At 39.1% G+C, this 17,512-nt stretch overlaps 1 protein-coding gene across 2 annotated transcripts in view; it reads right to left on the bottom strand.

Annotated features, from left to right (window-relative positions):
- Positions 1-474: 474 nt before the first annotated feature.
- The window catches only part of klhdc8a (kelch domain containing 8A), a 59,996-nt gene continuing 42,958 nt past the window's right edge, over positions 475-17,512 (bottom strand). Inside the window, exon 6 of one of the 2 annotated variants that reach the window (XM_028797152.2) lies at positions 475-1,859. In XM_028797152.2, coding sequence (XP_028652985.1) covers positions 1,660-1,859 — 200 coding nt within the window. In that variant the 3' untranslated portion in view covers positions 475-1,659. The remainder of the gene's footprint in view (positions 1,860-17,512) is intronic. The other variant, XM_051924621.1, reaches the window with a different exon arrangement.

Here is a 17,512-nt window from a genome sequence, read left to right as displayed (position 1 = left end):
GCCATGAAAACATCTACAATTTCTGATTCTATGCCATTTTCAGAGGAAATGACAGAATTTTATTGATATGTCTGTTCTTGTAGGATTAGTTTCACCCAGGGTTATTTTTTACTTTACCACACCTTCTTGTATAAAACTAATCCCATCTGAGCAGATATTTTGACAGATAAAATTATTTTGTAACAGAAAAAAAATGAGTACAAAATCATGATAGGGAGAATATGCAGGTTCTTTAAAGACTAGGCTAGGAATCAAACCTGAGCTCCCCCTACTTTGAGGCAGGAATGCTAGCTCTGCTCCACGGCTGCACCCACAGTAAAAGATCTGTACCTAAGAACCTGATTAAAAAGAAATGTATACACATGACATCAGATTGGTTCCTGTCACTTGATTACACGCTATGCGTGGGCGGAGTCTCTTTCTAGCTGTCACTAGAAGATAAAAAAACATTCATGTGTATACAAAGCTACAGGTGACAAACAGAAAATGTCTTTACAAAATAACACAGTTCCGTTTTTCTTTTTTGAGGGGCTGGAATAAGCTTCTGTAGTAAGTTATGTGTTCAAGGCAAGACATCAAAGTTTGTTTAATCTGAAATGCAAAAGTTTGTCTTTTTAGTTGCACCTTTTGAAATGATCTATAAGCAGTTTAAAGTGGAAGCAGTGGGTTTCATTTATTGAAAAGATTTGAAAGTCTTAACATTGCTACTGTTTCAATACATTTAAAGTCTAACTTGAATTGACATGAATGCTTTGGTAGTTTTTTGACTTGATGCTAATATGTTTTACATGACTGCCTGTAACTCTACCTGTAATTTATCAGACTAACCCATTCTTATTAGGCTGGGGTCACAGAGAAACAGAGACTATTCAGGCTTCAAATGGTGCAAGGCAGGAATCTACCCTGGATTTAATATCCAGAATGGAAACAAAGATTTAAATAACATCTTGACTGAACATCTTATTCAATATAATCTGGAAGCAGGAAAAATAGTGAGAGAGAGAGAGACAAAAGATAGAGAAGGCCATTATTGGTTCTAAGTCTAAATATATAGGTATTAGCGTAATACATCAATAGTGTTCTATTATATAATCTATACTTGTTCTATATAAAGTCTATAATTAGTATATAAATCTAAATTTACAAGTTCCACAGTCTGGAAAAAGTACACAGTCTGCATATTGCTAGTAAACTGGCCAACTATTTGACATCAGTCTTAATATTCTGGCATATATTACTGTAAAACCTTGTAGCCAAAACCATGGTAAAATATGGTTTCAGCTGTAACATTTAATTTCATCTTAATATAAGAGATAATTTTTTTAATCTTCCTTTTCAGGGATCAACGAGCCTCACAAACAGGACTGCTGAATGACACAGATGGGACTTTGAGGCTTCTGTCCAACAATGGATCCTTAGAGGAAAGTAAGTCAAACACTGAATGTGTATCTGTAAATAGCTAAACCTAAGGAACTGAGGAGGGGAAAACTCCTGTATCCCAATGAGGCGTTGCATTTGCTTCAAAAATGTTTGGGTCAGGCCAACAGCCTCCCATAACACCTTGGATATTCCATGGTATCCACACTTTTCATCATAACCCCTATGGCCTCTTCTCCTTATAGGCTTGTAACCTTGCACTCAATATTTATTGCTGCTTGATCAGGAGTGTTGCTCTTGTACTGTCAAGGCCTCGACAGCTGGAGTGGGGCATTGACTGACCCCACCGACCAAAAGCAGGCGGTCCTGGAAAATGATGCTGGATATCGAGCAGCGGGGTGTGGGCAGGGGTGGCAGGCGTTCCCATTTCCTTTTTTCTGGGTCAAAAGCCTCTACTGAATCCAGAACAGTTGGCTGATTACCTGAAATATACAAAAGAGAAAAAGTTGGAAATGAAAGAAAAGCCTGAGAATAATCACCGTGGAATGTGGGTGCTCATAGCTGGAGAAGTAAATGAGGCTGCAGATACCTCCTTTCCTGGAAAAATGTTACCCATCCATGTGTCCAGCTACTGTAAAACAAGCTATGCATACCTCAAGTGGGTCATTACTCACCTCTTTCAATTTCTACTTAGAGTAGTGGCAATGGTTGCTGTGCAGTAGCAGTGGTGCTTGAAGTTTTTAGGGGAATCTCATTGATCGAATATTATAATTTGGGGGGATCCGTACACTGCTACTTTTCCGCCGTCAATCACAGCGATCAAAGCTTCATGTTGACGTTCTTCAATGTAATAGTATTTTATTACGTTGATCATAGTTTCAAAAGGGACAATACTCTTCAAATAAATGTTATTGATTTGCAGAGCTAATGGCTTCATGGGACCTCACCCTCGCTCTTTGATCGAATGTTCTGATCTCCAAAGTAAAGAGCATTTCTGCACCAACCCCCTGCATCGCTCAGCTAATATGTCATGTATAAGTACTAGCAAAAGGCGACGAGGAGCAAGACGCCAAATAAACGTACCACCAGTAATTTGGTTCCACTTCAAGCACTGACATACATCAATAAAGCACCTAAACCATACTTGAACCATACAGTCAAATGAATCTATAAGAACATTGGGCATATCCACCATTTGTAGAACTGAATGAATCCTGTTTTTGATTTCAGATCTATCAGATTTTTAACACTTGACATTATACAACAGAGGTGGCATGGTAGTGCTCCTTTAGGCCTCTGGTTGTCTGTTTGAGATTTGCTCATTCTTCTTCTCTGTGTTACATTTTTTGTTTATTTAATTCCCGCCACATCCCAGTTCACTGTGGTTAGGTTAGATGACACCTCTGAACAGGCCTTCTACTGTATGAGTGAGTGCAGATGTGTTTGAGACTGCACCTAGTGACTTACAGTCATGTAAAAAAGTAAGTACTCCTCATGGAAATTGTTGGCTTTTTCAACATATTTGAAACATATGAATATTAGATCTTCATGCAAACAGTGACTACAGATAAATGTAATATACTTGAACAAGTAAATAAACTGACATGATGTAGTCATTCTCATAATCTAAATGAACTAAAATGCAGATTTACGTCGTGGATGTTATAATATGTTTGTTATTATATTAAGTTTGTCACTGTCTCTGTGCACACTGTTATGGATTCATTCATACAGGCAGACCAAGTATGGTACGCAGGGGCTCATCATTTAGAATTGCCGAGCCAAGCACAGGACTAGATAGCCAAAGACAACTGGAGGATTGTATAGTCAGCCTAAAGACAGAATAGTATACTTATGTCCTCTGTCAGCACAAAATCTTATTTCCTTGTTGGGAGAATGAGAACTGCATGTAGACATTGTGCTATTCCTGTATTTTTTGCCTACAGTACTTTTTCACATGACTGTATCCAGGGTTGGAGCCTACACTGTGCCCAGGGTTAGCCCTTTAATGTAGATATGGGGTTCAAAATTTCATTAGCACTTGGAGCCACTGGGGGATGTCATTCCTGACCCTAGAAATCACCTCAGGGCTTACCCCAGATGGAATTCCTGGCTGGGCTAAGCCCCTTCTGTTCACAAGTTTGGTGAGTGTGGCATCAAGTGGAAGAAGACCTGTCGTGATTGCTCTTTGGGTATTTGATAATTTCTCTTTGTTAAAATTTCCTTTAGTGATGATTATTTTATATTTGCAATCATCCATCCATCCATCCATTTTCCAACCTGATATATCCAAACACAGGGTCACGGGGGTCTGCTGGAGCCAATCCCAGCCAGCATAGGGCTCAAGGCAGGAACCAATCCTGGGCAGGGCGCCAACTCACTGCAGTATTTGCAATCAACATTTGCTTTTATTCATGTCTATGGCAATGCCATTTAGTATGATGCATATGATATTATTTATTTTGATTTCTAGAAGGCATTTTATAAGGTACAACATGAATGTTTCATGATCAAATTAAAAGATGTGGGAATTCAGGGCACAGAATGAAGGTGGGTACAAAATAGGCTCAAGTACATGAAGCAAAGGGTTATGGCGATGGGGATATTTTCATAATCAGGTAATGTTAAAAGTGGTGTCCTTCAGGGATCAGTGGTGGACCTACTGCTCATTTAATATACTGTACATAAAAGATCTGAACAAAAATATAATCAATAAGTTAGTTTCATTTGCTGATGATCACAAACTAGATAGAAGGGCAGATGATGTAGAACCAGCTAAATTTTTACACGGGGACTTGGACAGCATGAAGGCTTGGCCAGATTTGTGGAAAATGAAATTTAATGTAAGTAAATATAAAAAAATACTCTTAGGAATTAGAAAGGTTAGATATGAATACACAACGGGAAGTCAGAAACTTAAAAGTAACCCTTATGAAAGGACCTAGCAGACATAGTGAACTCTTTGCTGTCTACATCCAGACAATGCACAGAGCGATCAAGAAAGGTGATAGGATGTTACGTTAAATATAACAATGTGTGCTGTACAAGTCAAGGGAGGTTATGCTTTGAATTATATCACACAATAGTAAGGCCTCATTTGATGTAATGTGTTCAGTTTTGGTCTCCATATTACAAAAAAGACATAGCAGCACCAGAAAAAGTCCAGCGAAGGGCTACTAGGGTTATGGTAAGGCTAAGAGGTGTGAGCTATGAAGAGAGACTGAAGGAGTTGCACCTTTTCAGTTAAAGCACACAGAGATTGAGAGGGGATATGATTGAAATGTTTAAAATTCTGAATGGAACTAGGACAGTAGACCCTATTTCTAACTGTAAAATAAATTCCACAATAAGAACACTTAGACATAGTTGTTTAGAGGAGATGCTGTGCAAACCAAAGACACATGGAATAAATTACAAAGTAGTGTGTTGTGAGAGTAGGATTTGCAGGATGTTCCAATCTCGACTTTGTTATTTTGAAAAATCTAGCTTTTTGGGCTGAATGGCCTGTTCTCATCCCAATTTTGTTAACATTCTAATAATTCTGTGATGACTGCAACCATCTTCTTGTTAGCAACAGCCCAAGGTGATCCGATGCCATTGTGCATGTGGCATCATAACACAACTGAGATTTAAGAGGGCAGATTGCAGTTCCTGGTATCCTCTCACTGGATCCTTCCCTTTACTTCTTGAATCTTTGTAGCATATAATAGAGGAAGCTAAAAGGACTTTCCTTGAAAATTTAGTATTGGGGATTTTGCTTGTTTCTTTAACCACTGTGGCACCCAGCCGGGATGCCCAGGAAGACAGGAGGAGGGCTCATGGCTCCTCCAGACCACAAGGGGGCGACCGCCCTGGTTCCTTTGGGGGCCATGGGTACAGAGCTGGGAAGCTCAACCCTGTAGGGGCCCGTGGTCACTGCCAGGGGGCGCCCCAGTGCCTGGAGAGCCCTGGACCTCAGCACTTCCGCCACACCCGGAAGTGCTGGGGGGAATAAGACTGGGGACACCCGGAGGGCTTCCGGGAGCACAGCCGGCACTTCCACCACACAGGGGAGTGTCCGTGGAGGAGTGTCGGGAAGTACCTGGAGCCCATCCAGGCGTGTATAAAAAGGGCCGCCTCTCTGCAAACGATGACTGGAGTCGGGTGGAAGTGGACAAGAGTTGTGTTGGAGAGGAGTGGAGGCGGCCTGAAGGAAAGAGGCACTGGAAAGAGAGGCCTGGACTTTGGGGGATTGGTGCAGGAGGCACTGGGTTTGTGCAACAATGAACTTTGTAAATATGTATAATAAACGTGTGTTGAGTGAAAATACGATGCCCGTCTGTCTGTGTCCGGGCTGCTTCTCAGACCACACACACAATGAGTAGAAACCACTCAGGTCACAAAGTTCATTTTATAAGCTGAATTCTTACTCATTTTCAGTTCATGCCAGCTTCCTGCAACCATTTGTCTGAAGAAACACTTTTGGTTTCTATTTTGAATGCTCATCCTATTAATTTCCATCAGCGGCCATATGTACCTATCCTACAGTATAGCTGGAAATTTTTTTTTATCAATGTCTTTGGATTCATATAGCCTTAGGTATTTAAGTCTGAAAGGGTTTAGTCCTCCAAGACCTTAGTCTAGGTGCCCTTGGTGCCACCCAGTAAAAGATTAGCCTTTGGTTGTCAACAGCATGTTAGCATGTAAATTAATTCCCAGGAACTTCATTAAGAAAATGAAGCTGAATAAATGTGGTGAACATAACAGTCTCCTGTATTGTGTTATTCAAATGTAATACAGTAACCAGAAAATCATTAATTTATTGTCATTGAGCAAATCATCTTTCGCATGCACAATAAATATGATCATCATAGTCCAAAGAGAACTTGGGGCCAAGTAAGACAAATATGTTGTTGCCCATATAGTGTCAAAAATGGTGGATTCCTGAGAACTAAAAGTGTGCAAACTAACAATGTTAATTGTGTGGCACACGGCTGGGTGTGGTACCCAGCCGGGACGCCTAGGAGGACCCGAGGAGGGCTTGCGCCTCCTCCAGACCACAAGGGGGCGACCGCCCTGGTTGCTTTTGGGGTCACGGGTACCGAGCTTTGAAGCTCAACCCTGTTGGGGCCCATGGTCACCACCAGGGGGCGCCCGGATGCCTTAGGAGCCCTGGACCTCAGCAATTCCACCACACCTGGAAGTGCTGGGGGGAAGAAGAGCAGGGACACCCAGAGTGCTTCCGGGGATGCAGCCGGCATTTCTGCCACACTGGGGCGTGTCGGTGAAAGATTGCCGGAAGACACCTGGAGCACATCCGGGTGCTTATAAAAGGGGCTGCCTCCCTTCATTCAGGGCTGGAGTCGGGTGAGGAGAAGGTCGAGGTCTGGAGAAGAGAGTGGAGGCGGCCTGAAAACACAAGGCAGAGTGTGAGAGGCCTGGACTTTAGGGGAGTATCTTGGGGTTTGTGTTGCACTTATTGACTTGTAAATAGTAGGAACTGTAAATAGACGTGTGATGGTGCATAATACCATGTCTGCCTGTCTGTGTCCGAGGCTCGTTCCACAATTGATAGACTCAAGCCCTACTGGAACATATGGACACTTCTTTTATAGAGTTGGAGGAGATAAGTGATGTGCATGATGACAGATGATTTTTCTAAATGTATTTGACTAAAGATCAGAAAGTCAGTCAAGGTATCCAGACAAGAGAAATGTTTCTACTTGTATGGAATATACAATGATTCAATGCTGGACCTAAAAACAAGGTGCAAAATAATAGTGGGGTTGTAGGTCTGGGACCCCTTATTAAACATTCTGTGCCCGTGAGCTGCCTCAAAATCAAAAAAGTAGAGGGTCCCTGTGAAGGAAATTATTTTTAATGTAGTTTTATCTAAATACTGGTTATGTTACTCGTCTGAGATGGGCTTAAATATCATTAACGTAGATGTCAATGTAAACGTTTGCAGTGCATCATGCAATGCATCTGTCTCTACTATATGCCATTTGGTATGGGGTTCATGAAAGCAGTGCTAATGTTTGTGATGTGTCATCAGTTGAAATGGCAAATGCAATACATTTTATTACTTAAAATACTTGTTATGCACCATCTTTTGCAGTGACAGAGATGTAGCAACCAGACAGACACACAAACAGACACTTCTCCTTCTTTACAAGTATATATCCAGTTTTATACAAGTGTAAATTCATATATATCACTATTTAGAACAAAGGATTGCCTTCAGCCTCATGTAAACAATGGTATGATTAGTTGTGTGCTTTTAAGTTTCTAACTTTCCACAGTGTATAGTACTTTTTACATGTCTTTCTTATCTATTTCTATATATGTTTAGCCTAGTCAGAGTGGCTCTACTGCAGGGGTGTGAAACCTGGGGTGCCTACACTCCCAGAGGGTGTGAGATTGCATGTCAAGGGGTGAGACAAAGAGGAAAGCTGCATCATGATTTGCCAAAATTAAGTGAGGTGCGTTGTTTGACTTTATCATGGTGCAATCGGTGTCTTGCTATGTTGTGTACATTTGTAGGTAATTTATTAGTTAATGCTCCTGTGAAAAGAATCGAGCATTACGCGTGCCATTGTCATCTGTAAATAAGCTGCAGAAATGTGTGTTCTCACCAGGTTCCTTGTTGCAGGTGGAGCGTTTGTAAAGGCAAATAACTTATTATTAACATATTTTATTAAGACATGCACCTTCCAGTGATCTGTAGAGAAGAGCGAGGGCTAGTATTGATTTCTGTGCAAGCCCTGATCATGAAACGTCACTGCTTTTGAGGTTTGTTTGACATTTTGGCGGAGAGGTGGGTGGGGTGAAGGGGGACTGAACTGAATGCAACACCTGCTGGCCAAGTCAGCCCACCTTGCCTGCTGTTGGTCTTGGAAGTAGCACAGTAACTTTAATCTTGCACCACTTCTAGTTCTGAACTGCAGTGCAGATGTTATCAGGGGACAAAGCTTGTCGACTGTGTTTCATTGTTTAGTGGTGCATTCGCATGAGGGTCTCCGATTCCCCCAAACCCTTTGATTGTTGATTATGTGTCATTTCCTTGCAGGGCTTGATGCTTCTCAGGAAACCCCAACCCCTGGATAGTGAAATGAGTGTCTAAGCTTCACAGGGGACACATTTACAAGATTACTGATTTATCTTTATTAAGGTAAATTCCTAAATTTGTATTTAAATTGTATGCAGTGAGATAAAAGCTTATTGTTTGAGTTCAATTTGCTAACCCATAGTATTGTATGTGGTTCAAAACTTAGAAATTGGATTTCTTCATCTTGCTTTTCTAGGGGGTGAGAACCTAAGTCAAACATTTTTTAGGCATGAGGAGCATAAAAAATGTTGGAAAACACTGATGTAGTAGAATAGAGAGTTCACTTAATGCTCTCCTATCATTTTAATCAACATAGCAAAAATACTTGATTTTTTTTTCCAATGGCATTTTGTTGTTCATGGGAGCTGCCGACACTGCTAGGGAAAAGTACCAGAAGGATGTGGCAGGTGACGTTATCTGTGATGGGATAAAATCTACATTGGCTCTTCCAAGATATCGGATAGATCTTTGAAAGTTGGTGCAAAAACGTCTTTGATTATTATTTCCTGGTAAAACAACTTTAAGCTTTGTCTATGCAACTTTAAGTTAGGGTTTTTTGTTTTGGGCTTGACAACTGATTGTTTCAATTTTATGGTTTCAAACTTTGTGTCATTTTCTGTCCCTTTCACCTTACCCTATGCTAGTAATATCTTGCTGGCAGAGCAGTACCCATTGCTGAGTTTGTGAGCGAACAGACTAAATATACACGGAGGATTCTTTTTATTTTACACTGGAGATGATCTGCTTCTCTGCTTTTAGCTCAGTAGAGCTGCATCATGTTTGTAATGATGTTTCGTTTAGCTTAACACTTCTCCAAAATGAAGAAGAGAAAACAGCTCCTGGCTTAAAAATTTGGAATAAAATAAAAGTTTGCTTAAAAATGCCAAATAATAAAATGAATAAAACTGAATGCTCTGCAGCTGTTAAAACAAGCATCATCACCACTACAGTAAATGAGCTGGCTTGTTCTGCTCTGCTGCACAGACGTGCATATGTGTCATGAAAAGCATCTGCCATGCATGATGTTAGTCAAAAGTACGAAGTGACATGGCTTTTGTTTGTATGCTGTGTATTGGATATTCCACAATACTGAATGAAGATTTCAGTGTTTGGCCAATAATGCAGCACTAATGGGACCCCCTTATTTGCAAGAAGAATTTTGTGCACTGCTTAAAAATTAGGAAAAATTTATTGATGCATGATTAAAGTATAGGCTTGAGAAAAATTGCAGTACCCTCCATCATCAAGAGGGCAATGACAATATGAATATAGCATGGCAGGCTCTCTGGGACTGAAATGGAAATGGCTTCCATATTTTACATAAATCTGTGCATCAGTACCAACAGGGTGTGGCATCTGACATCATGACATCATGACATCATGGCATAATCATGACATCATGGGATCATCATGACATCATGGGATAATCATGACATCATGGGATCATCATGACATCATGGGATAATCATGACATCATGGGATAAAGTCGGCACTGACACTTTCAGGATATCACATAAATCTTTGAAAGTCTGTGCAAAAACGTCAACATCGTTCTTTGTCTGTGATCTTCTGTATGCTGTAAATCCCATTTTCTAGGCTGATCATATTCTAATGCAAGGTCCGCAGCAAAACTGGATCACAGATCATGAAAGAAATGCTGTGCTGCTGTATGATAGGAGCGGAAGAAGAAATGTTGCCATGCGATTTACGTTATTTGGTTGCAAATATAATGGTTCTGTTCATAATAAGTTAACATACTGTATACTTAGGACCGGTGCCACCATTAAGGCGAATTAGGCTTCCGCCTAGGGCGCTGATCATAAGGGGGGGGCAAACTGCCGAACTCACTAATAAACTTGGCCTAGGGTGCAAAATAACCTAGTACTGGCATGGCACATACTTTTAAGTTTAGCGAGTTAATTTGTGTTTTTTAAATAATTATAATGAATGAAACACCCTATCAGCACAATCTGCACACTTCCAATCAGCTATGACACGTCTTTGAAGAGCTTGTGATTGTTAAAATCACTCAGCAAGATCTTCACACTCTGGGTAACAGTGTCATCGTGGCACCTCCTTGAAAACTGTATTAAAAAAAGAACTTAACATCCCTGTAGTTTTGCATCAAGGAAAATAAAAAAAAATGTAATTTATGTTGTCAGGAGCAACAGAAGCTTCCTCTAAATGCTGCAAAACACACATGCAAGCAACTTTTAGCAGTTGGGAACTACAGTTTTGCATGGGTTTATGAATAGATCCACATTTCTAAGGCGACAATGTGCCATTCATTTTTGAAGACACAGAGCAGTAAAATCAAACAAATTGATCCGATGATGAAAAGCAGGGTCAGCGCCAGGACAAGATTAGTAAGGGGATGATCATACAAATAAAGCCCACAGTATTTTTGATTTATAACAAAAATGCCAGAGAGTACATAGACAATAGAGACGAGAACAAACAGAGCTTGATCCTGCACAATTCAGTGCCTCAGGTTCACATTGCAGAGCGGCTGTGTCGAGTTAAACATAAGCAAGGTGCACAAGGAACAACACAGCACTATGCAGCTAGACATTATAGAAAAAAACAGAGATTAAATAAATAAAAGCAAAAAATAGTTTAACCTTCTACTTTATGCTACTACAATGATACCATTAATACACTGCAGCCTTAATATATACCATTGTGAAGAAAAGGTTCAAATAAACTTACAAATGCTACAGGAATCTGGTAAGCGGTGAATTAAGATGTTCTAAACATTTATTAATTTCTATCCAAATTCACTTAACAAGAAGATGTGGTCTACAACAAATAAAAAGAAATAAAATTAGATGTTGGAAATGCTGTAGTTAAATCCTAGTTTATTACTGTCTGTTAAAAATTAACGTTAGTAATACAATTTTGATTCTTTGTTGAAACTCCGCCAGATGGCATTCTACATACAGAATTACCAGCAATATAAAATAGTCTATAAATATGAAATATATAATTCACTTACAGATCAGTCTTTAAATATATATATGAACAAATATAATTTAATAATACTAAATACACTGAAAATAACCCTAGCACTAAACAATATACATGGAACTTCAAGAAGGAGCTGGTTGCAGACCTCCAGCAGCAGACCCTACTCTGTGGCTGTTATCGGAGAGAGTAACTTCCGAAATGGCGCCTGTTTGAAAGTACTGTGGTGATGGCGCTGAGTACCATTGGATTCTCATACTTTATTCCACCCTTTTAGGCCAGTCACGATCCTTAAAATGCTCATTTGCTGTTGTCATACAGGTTGGAATTCTTATGTGACTTTGGCAGGGCTGAAATTTTTCTAAGTGTCCTAATGTTGAATGGCAGCTCATATTGTCAGTGACTCATACCAAGACTGAAGCTGGTTGATAGCAGTGTTACTGTAATTTTATTCTTCTATACTCTACAAATTCTTAAACTTTATGGATTCAAGTATACTCCATATTTATATATATATATATATATATATATATATATATAAGGAAATATAACAAATTATGCTTACTTTATTCAAACATACACACACTTCCACATTTACAGTAAACAGAGCAAACTGTCCTCTGCTTCTATAAGTAGAACAAGCTTACTACAAAGTAAAACACGATCAGTTAAAAGAAAAGTTTGATATTTTTCAAGTCAAAGTTATTTCTTCACAATCATGGTACAAGACCATGATTGTGGTTCTGATTGTGGATAAGTTCCCAAACTTATGAAAAAGTTTGGGAACCCCTCCTTGCCTGCATAATAATTTACTCTACTTTCAATAAAAAAGATAACAGGAACATTTTCTAGGAACATCTGAGTACTGGGGTGTTTTCCAAACAAAGATTTTTAGTGAAGCAGTATTTAGTTGTATAAAATTCATTCAAATGTGAAAAAGTGGCTGTGCCAAAATTTGGGTCCCTTCACATTTTGCTAATTTGAATGCATGTAACTGCTCAATACTGATTACTTGCAACACCAAATTGGTTGGATTAGCTCATTAAGCCTTGAACTTCATAGATAGGTGTGTCCAATCATGAGAAAAGGTATTTAAGGTGGTCAATTGCAAGTTGTGCTTCCCTTTGACTCTCCTCTGAAGAGTGACAGCATGGGATCCTCAAAGCAACTCTCAAAAGATCTGAAAACAAAGATTGTTCAGTATTATGGTTTAGGGCAGGGGTGGGCAGATTCAGTCCTGGAGGGCCGCAGTGGCTGCAGGTTTTTGCTCCAACCCAATTGCTTAATAAGAAGCCCTTATTGCTCAAGTAACACTTCAGCTTCACTTTAGTTGTCTCGCTTATTAAGATTTTGAACCCTTATTGCTTATTTTAGTCTTAAACAGCTGTATTCTTGGTTTTTAATTGCTCCTAATTAACAATACCACGCAAATAACAAAAGAGACCAGCATTTCTCCATTTAGCTTGTTTTCATTTACACCTGTGTGTATTTATCACGCACTATTTGGTTTAATTAAATACTTGGAAGGAAAGTGAAGGGAAAAAAGTGAAGCACTGAGAATTACTCATCTGTTTTAGACTTCAAATCATTTGGATGATATCCTTAGAAAGGAAAATAAATCTAGGATATGAGAATGACCTGACATGGCAGAGTTAAAGCACTAGCAAGCCATGCAATTAAATAATTGACAAGGATTGGTTTTTAATTAAGCAACTGGGTTGGAACAAAAACCTGCAACCACTGCGGCCCTCCAGGACTGAATCTGCCCACCCCTGGTTTAGGGGAAGGCTACAAAAAGCTATCTCAGAGGTTTAAACTGTCAGTTTCAACTGTAAGGAATGGAATCAGGAAATGGAAGGCCACAGGCACAGTTGCTGTTAAACCCAGGTCTGGCAGGCCAAGAAAAATACAGGAGCGGCATATGTGCAGGATTGTGAGAATGGTTACAGACAACCCACAGATCACCTCCAAAGACCTGCAAGATCTTGCTGCTGATGGTGTATCTGTACATCATTCTACAATTCAGCACAATTTGCACAAAGAACATCTGTATGGTAGGGTGATGAGAAAGAAGCCCTGTGGCACTCACTCCACAAACAGAGTCACTTGTTGTATGTAAATGCTCATTTAGACAAGCCAGATTCATTTTGGAACAAAGTACTTTGGACTGATGAGACAAAAATTGAGTTATTTGGTCATAACAAAAAGCCCTTTGCATGGCTGAAGAAGAACACCACATTCTAAGAAAAACACCTGCTACCTACTGTCAAATTTGGTGGAGGTTCCATCATGCTGTGGAGCTGTGTGGCAAGTTCAGGAACTGGGGCTCTTGTTAAAGTCGAGGGTCGGATGAATTCAACCCAACATCAACAAATTCTTCAGGATAATGTTCAAGCATCAGTCACAAAGTTGAAGTTACGCAGGGGTTGGATATTCCAACAAGACAATGACCCAAAACACACAGTTCGAAATCTACAAAGGCATTCATTCAGAGCTAGAAGTACAGCATTCTGGAATGGCCGTCACAGTCCCCTGACTTGAATATCATCGAAAATCTATAGGATGATTTGAAGCAGGCTGTCCATGATCGCCAGCCATCAAATTTAACTGAACTGGAGAGATTTTGTATGGAAAAATTGTCAAAAATGCCTCCATCCAGAATCCAGACACTCATCAAAGGCTATAGGAGGTGTCTAGAGGCTGTTATATTTGCAAAAGGAGGCTCAACTAAGTATTGATGTAATATCCTTGTTGGGGTGCCCATATTTATGCACCTGTCTAATTTGGTTATGATGCATATTGCATATTTTCTCTTAATCCAATAAACTTAATGTCACTGCTGAAATACTACCTTTTCCATAAGGTCATATATTTAAAGGAAGTGACTACTTTGAAAGCTCAGCCAATGATAAACAAAAATCCAAAGACTTAAGAGGGGTTCTCAAACTTTTTCATATGACTGTATAACGGTTTGCCACATAAAATTGCATTCTAAACTGAAGCATTTTTTTTTATAAATTTTAAAAATACATTGTCTGTTCTTGCACCTTACAATAGGACTTAAAGTAACCCAGGCCAAAACATATGACCATTTTTAAGGCAAGAATGTTACTGGATGTTAATCCTGTGTTGAGAACCCTGGCCACTCAAAAATGTAAACACGTGTATATAAATTAAATTAAAAGCAAGCAAATGATTCTTCCAAATAAAGAAATAACTAAATACCAAAATGGAACAGAATCAATAAATCAAAGTAAAAAGGTCAAGAAGGAAAAGGTACACAGATTCAGAGAAAATGTAAAAATACATTTTAGAGAAAGACAAAAATTACAAAAAGGATGAAAAGAATAGCAGAGATAGAGTGAAGAGCAGGCTAACTAGCACCATTTCATTGAATGAGTAGCAAACACATTTTTATAACTCTCAGGGCTGTATCTTGACCTAATTTCAGCATCTGAGGCAATTACCTAATCAGGTTTCACACTACAGAGCTTACTTACATAAGAAGAGACACTGAACAATACAAAACAAGAAATGAAACCAATTAATCACAATTAAACTAAAACAGAACATTAAGGATGAAAAAGCAAGGCAAGCAGTTGAACACAACATCTATCACTACAAAAGATGAAGATGTGCTGCTTTTTAATATCAGCACGGATTCACTAGAGATCAAATTAAGAATTCTCTTGGTTCTTATGTTAAACACAGAAATATTATACAAAGAAAATGTCCTAACTTTGTTCCTAAATGTTATGAACCAGGAGTTCCAAAGCACATAAATCTCATAAAGTTAAGAAAGCACTTCCAGTAATGCCCACTAGAGGGAGATATACCACCTAACCCTGGCTAGATAAATGGGCAAACTCAGAAACATCATAAAAATGATGATACAAATGATACAAAAAAAATGATCTGTAATACTGTGAAGCACTGAAGAGCACAATGGGACCTAAAAATACAAGGCAAACCAAGTCCAAAAACAGAATCCCAAGGTGAAGTCAAATTAATCCAATAAATCACATAAGCACAAGGAACAGCAAAAACACAGAACTCATCAAAACGCCCTAGCACATTTGAAATGAACCACTAAGGAACTATGGAAGACCCTTTGGATTTATAAGGCGGAGAGCAGTTCCTGACTGATAGGAAAGGCTACCAAGGTTTAAAGGGATGACAAGGAAAGGAAACATAACACCAATAGGGAACTGAAGCTAGAAAAGTATCCTATTTTACAACTAAGCTTAATCACTAATCAAGAAATCGTAGGGCACAGAATCAAGGCAAAAGTCAGGAATTACAAAGTTAGAATAGAAAAGAGAATGTCTACATAAAGGTCATTTTGTATTTAGGTATCCACAAACTACATATTGTATTGATTATGTTAATTACGGTGTTTCCAGAGAAGCGATCTGCTGCGTAAATACAGCTACTCAACATGGCCATGGTGTCGCCCATAAAAAATACTAATTTGCAACAGAAATGGCACTATTATCTTTGTAAATAATTGAAAACAGTAATAACAAATATGTACACAGATTCATAACAGTTATGATGTAAATCATTGTTTTCTTTTGATTTTAATTTTTGAGTGTGCTGTGGCATGACAACAGATTGGTTTTGATTTTTCTAATTAACAAACCTTGCTAGATTGAAACTATGTTTCATCTACTGATCTATTTTTATTAAAATTCACAAATTTACAAAAGGAGTTCAGTTAGGAGAAAGGCAGATTTGAAGCAGCTGATTTTGTAGCCCAGTAAACTTTCAAAGGAATTTAACAGGCTAAGTACATGGCGAGGTCTGAGGAAGCATCTCCAAGAAAGAGCAGAATGTCACCTACATACAAAAATATTTTATGAGAGCTGTCATGAGTGGTAATAGAAACTTGTTTTATGATTCATTCATGGCTTTGGGTCTTCCAGATGTGTTCTTGTCAGAGTTTTCAAGTTCCTTTGGATAGTGTAGGAATCTGTACTCACTGATACTTTGGCCTTTCTTTGCAATTTCTTCTATGGAAAAACATACATTTTTAAGAGTTATAATGGTCTGCCTGTCTTCCCTTGTTAAAATGCCTTTTCTTGCCATTATGACAGCAATATATAATGCAATATTATACAAATATTGCTTCAGAGGGTGCAGCGACGCAGTTTATTCCAACAATCCTATTAGACAGATGACGAGTAACTAATTCACTGTCACACACGTGCGACTAGGAACGAGCTGAGTGGACCAAGTGAAGGTCCGCCAGACCAGGGGGTGGCGGGGTGCTCTATACCTTTTTCTGTTATCTCTGCAGACCAAATATGGGAAAACCTGCCTGGTTTAACGCCACTTCCTAAGCCGGCGCCCAGACGGATGTCACTTCCTGTTCTGGTTTAATGACATCACTTCCAGTTTCCAACATATAAAACCTCCATCTTGACAGATAAGTTCAGTTCATTTTGGGAAATCAACCAGAGAACATCCTTGTGTTTTCCTTAAACCTTTTGCAGCCAGGGACAATATACAGGTGGCTGTCCCAAGCCTTTCCAGTGTGTTGAGACTCATTCTTTTACACTACAAGAGTTAGGACACCTGTAGGAATTGTTTGCATCAACTTTCAAGGGTTAATTAGCTTACATTGCTACAGAAATGCGATAAGATGTTAACCCACTACTTGTTCTTTGGAAAGGGCCTTTTTATATAACTCAGATAATTTCAGTTTTTGGTAACCTGAACATATTTTTTTTAACTTCTGGCAGTATGCTGCTTCCCTTTGTACCATTTTAGGTTATTCACTGCACTTGAACTGCTTAACTTTCAGAAGTGGGAAAATGGATGGGATCTAAAACTTTTGACCTGTAGTACTATATATATATATATGTATACATAGTATACACACACCCATTAGTAGTGTGACTGAAGTTGATGAAAGCCACTATGCAAGAGCCAAATTTGAATGAGGCACCAATTCACAACATGCCTACATTCATTTACACAAGGCAGATTCATAGCTGTCAACTTTTGGCAGCCATTGGGAGCTCTGCACAAACCACTGAGCCGAGGACTTTGAAGTGGTGATGCAGTAGCGCTAACCATGTG

This window comes from Erpetoichthys calabaricus, chromosome 3 (assembly GCF_900747795.2).
Source record: "Erpetoichthys calabaricus chromosome 3, fErpCal1.3, whole genome shotgun sequence".
Taxonomy (NCBI): domain Eukaryota; kingdom Metazoa; phylum Chordata; class Cladistia; order Polypteriformes; family Polypteridae; genus Erpetoichthys; species Erpetoichthys calabaricus.
Note: the sequence above shows the minus strand (reverse complement) of the source record. Positions and strands in the feature narration are given on the sequence as shown.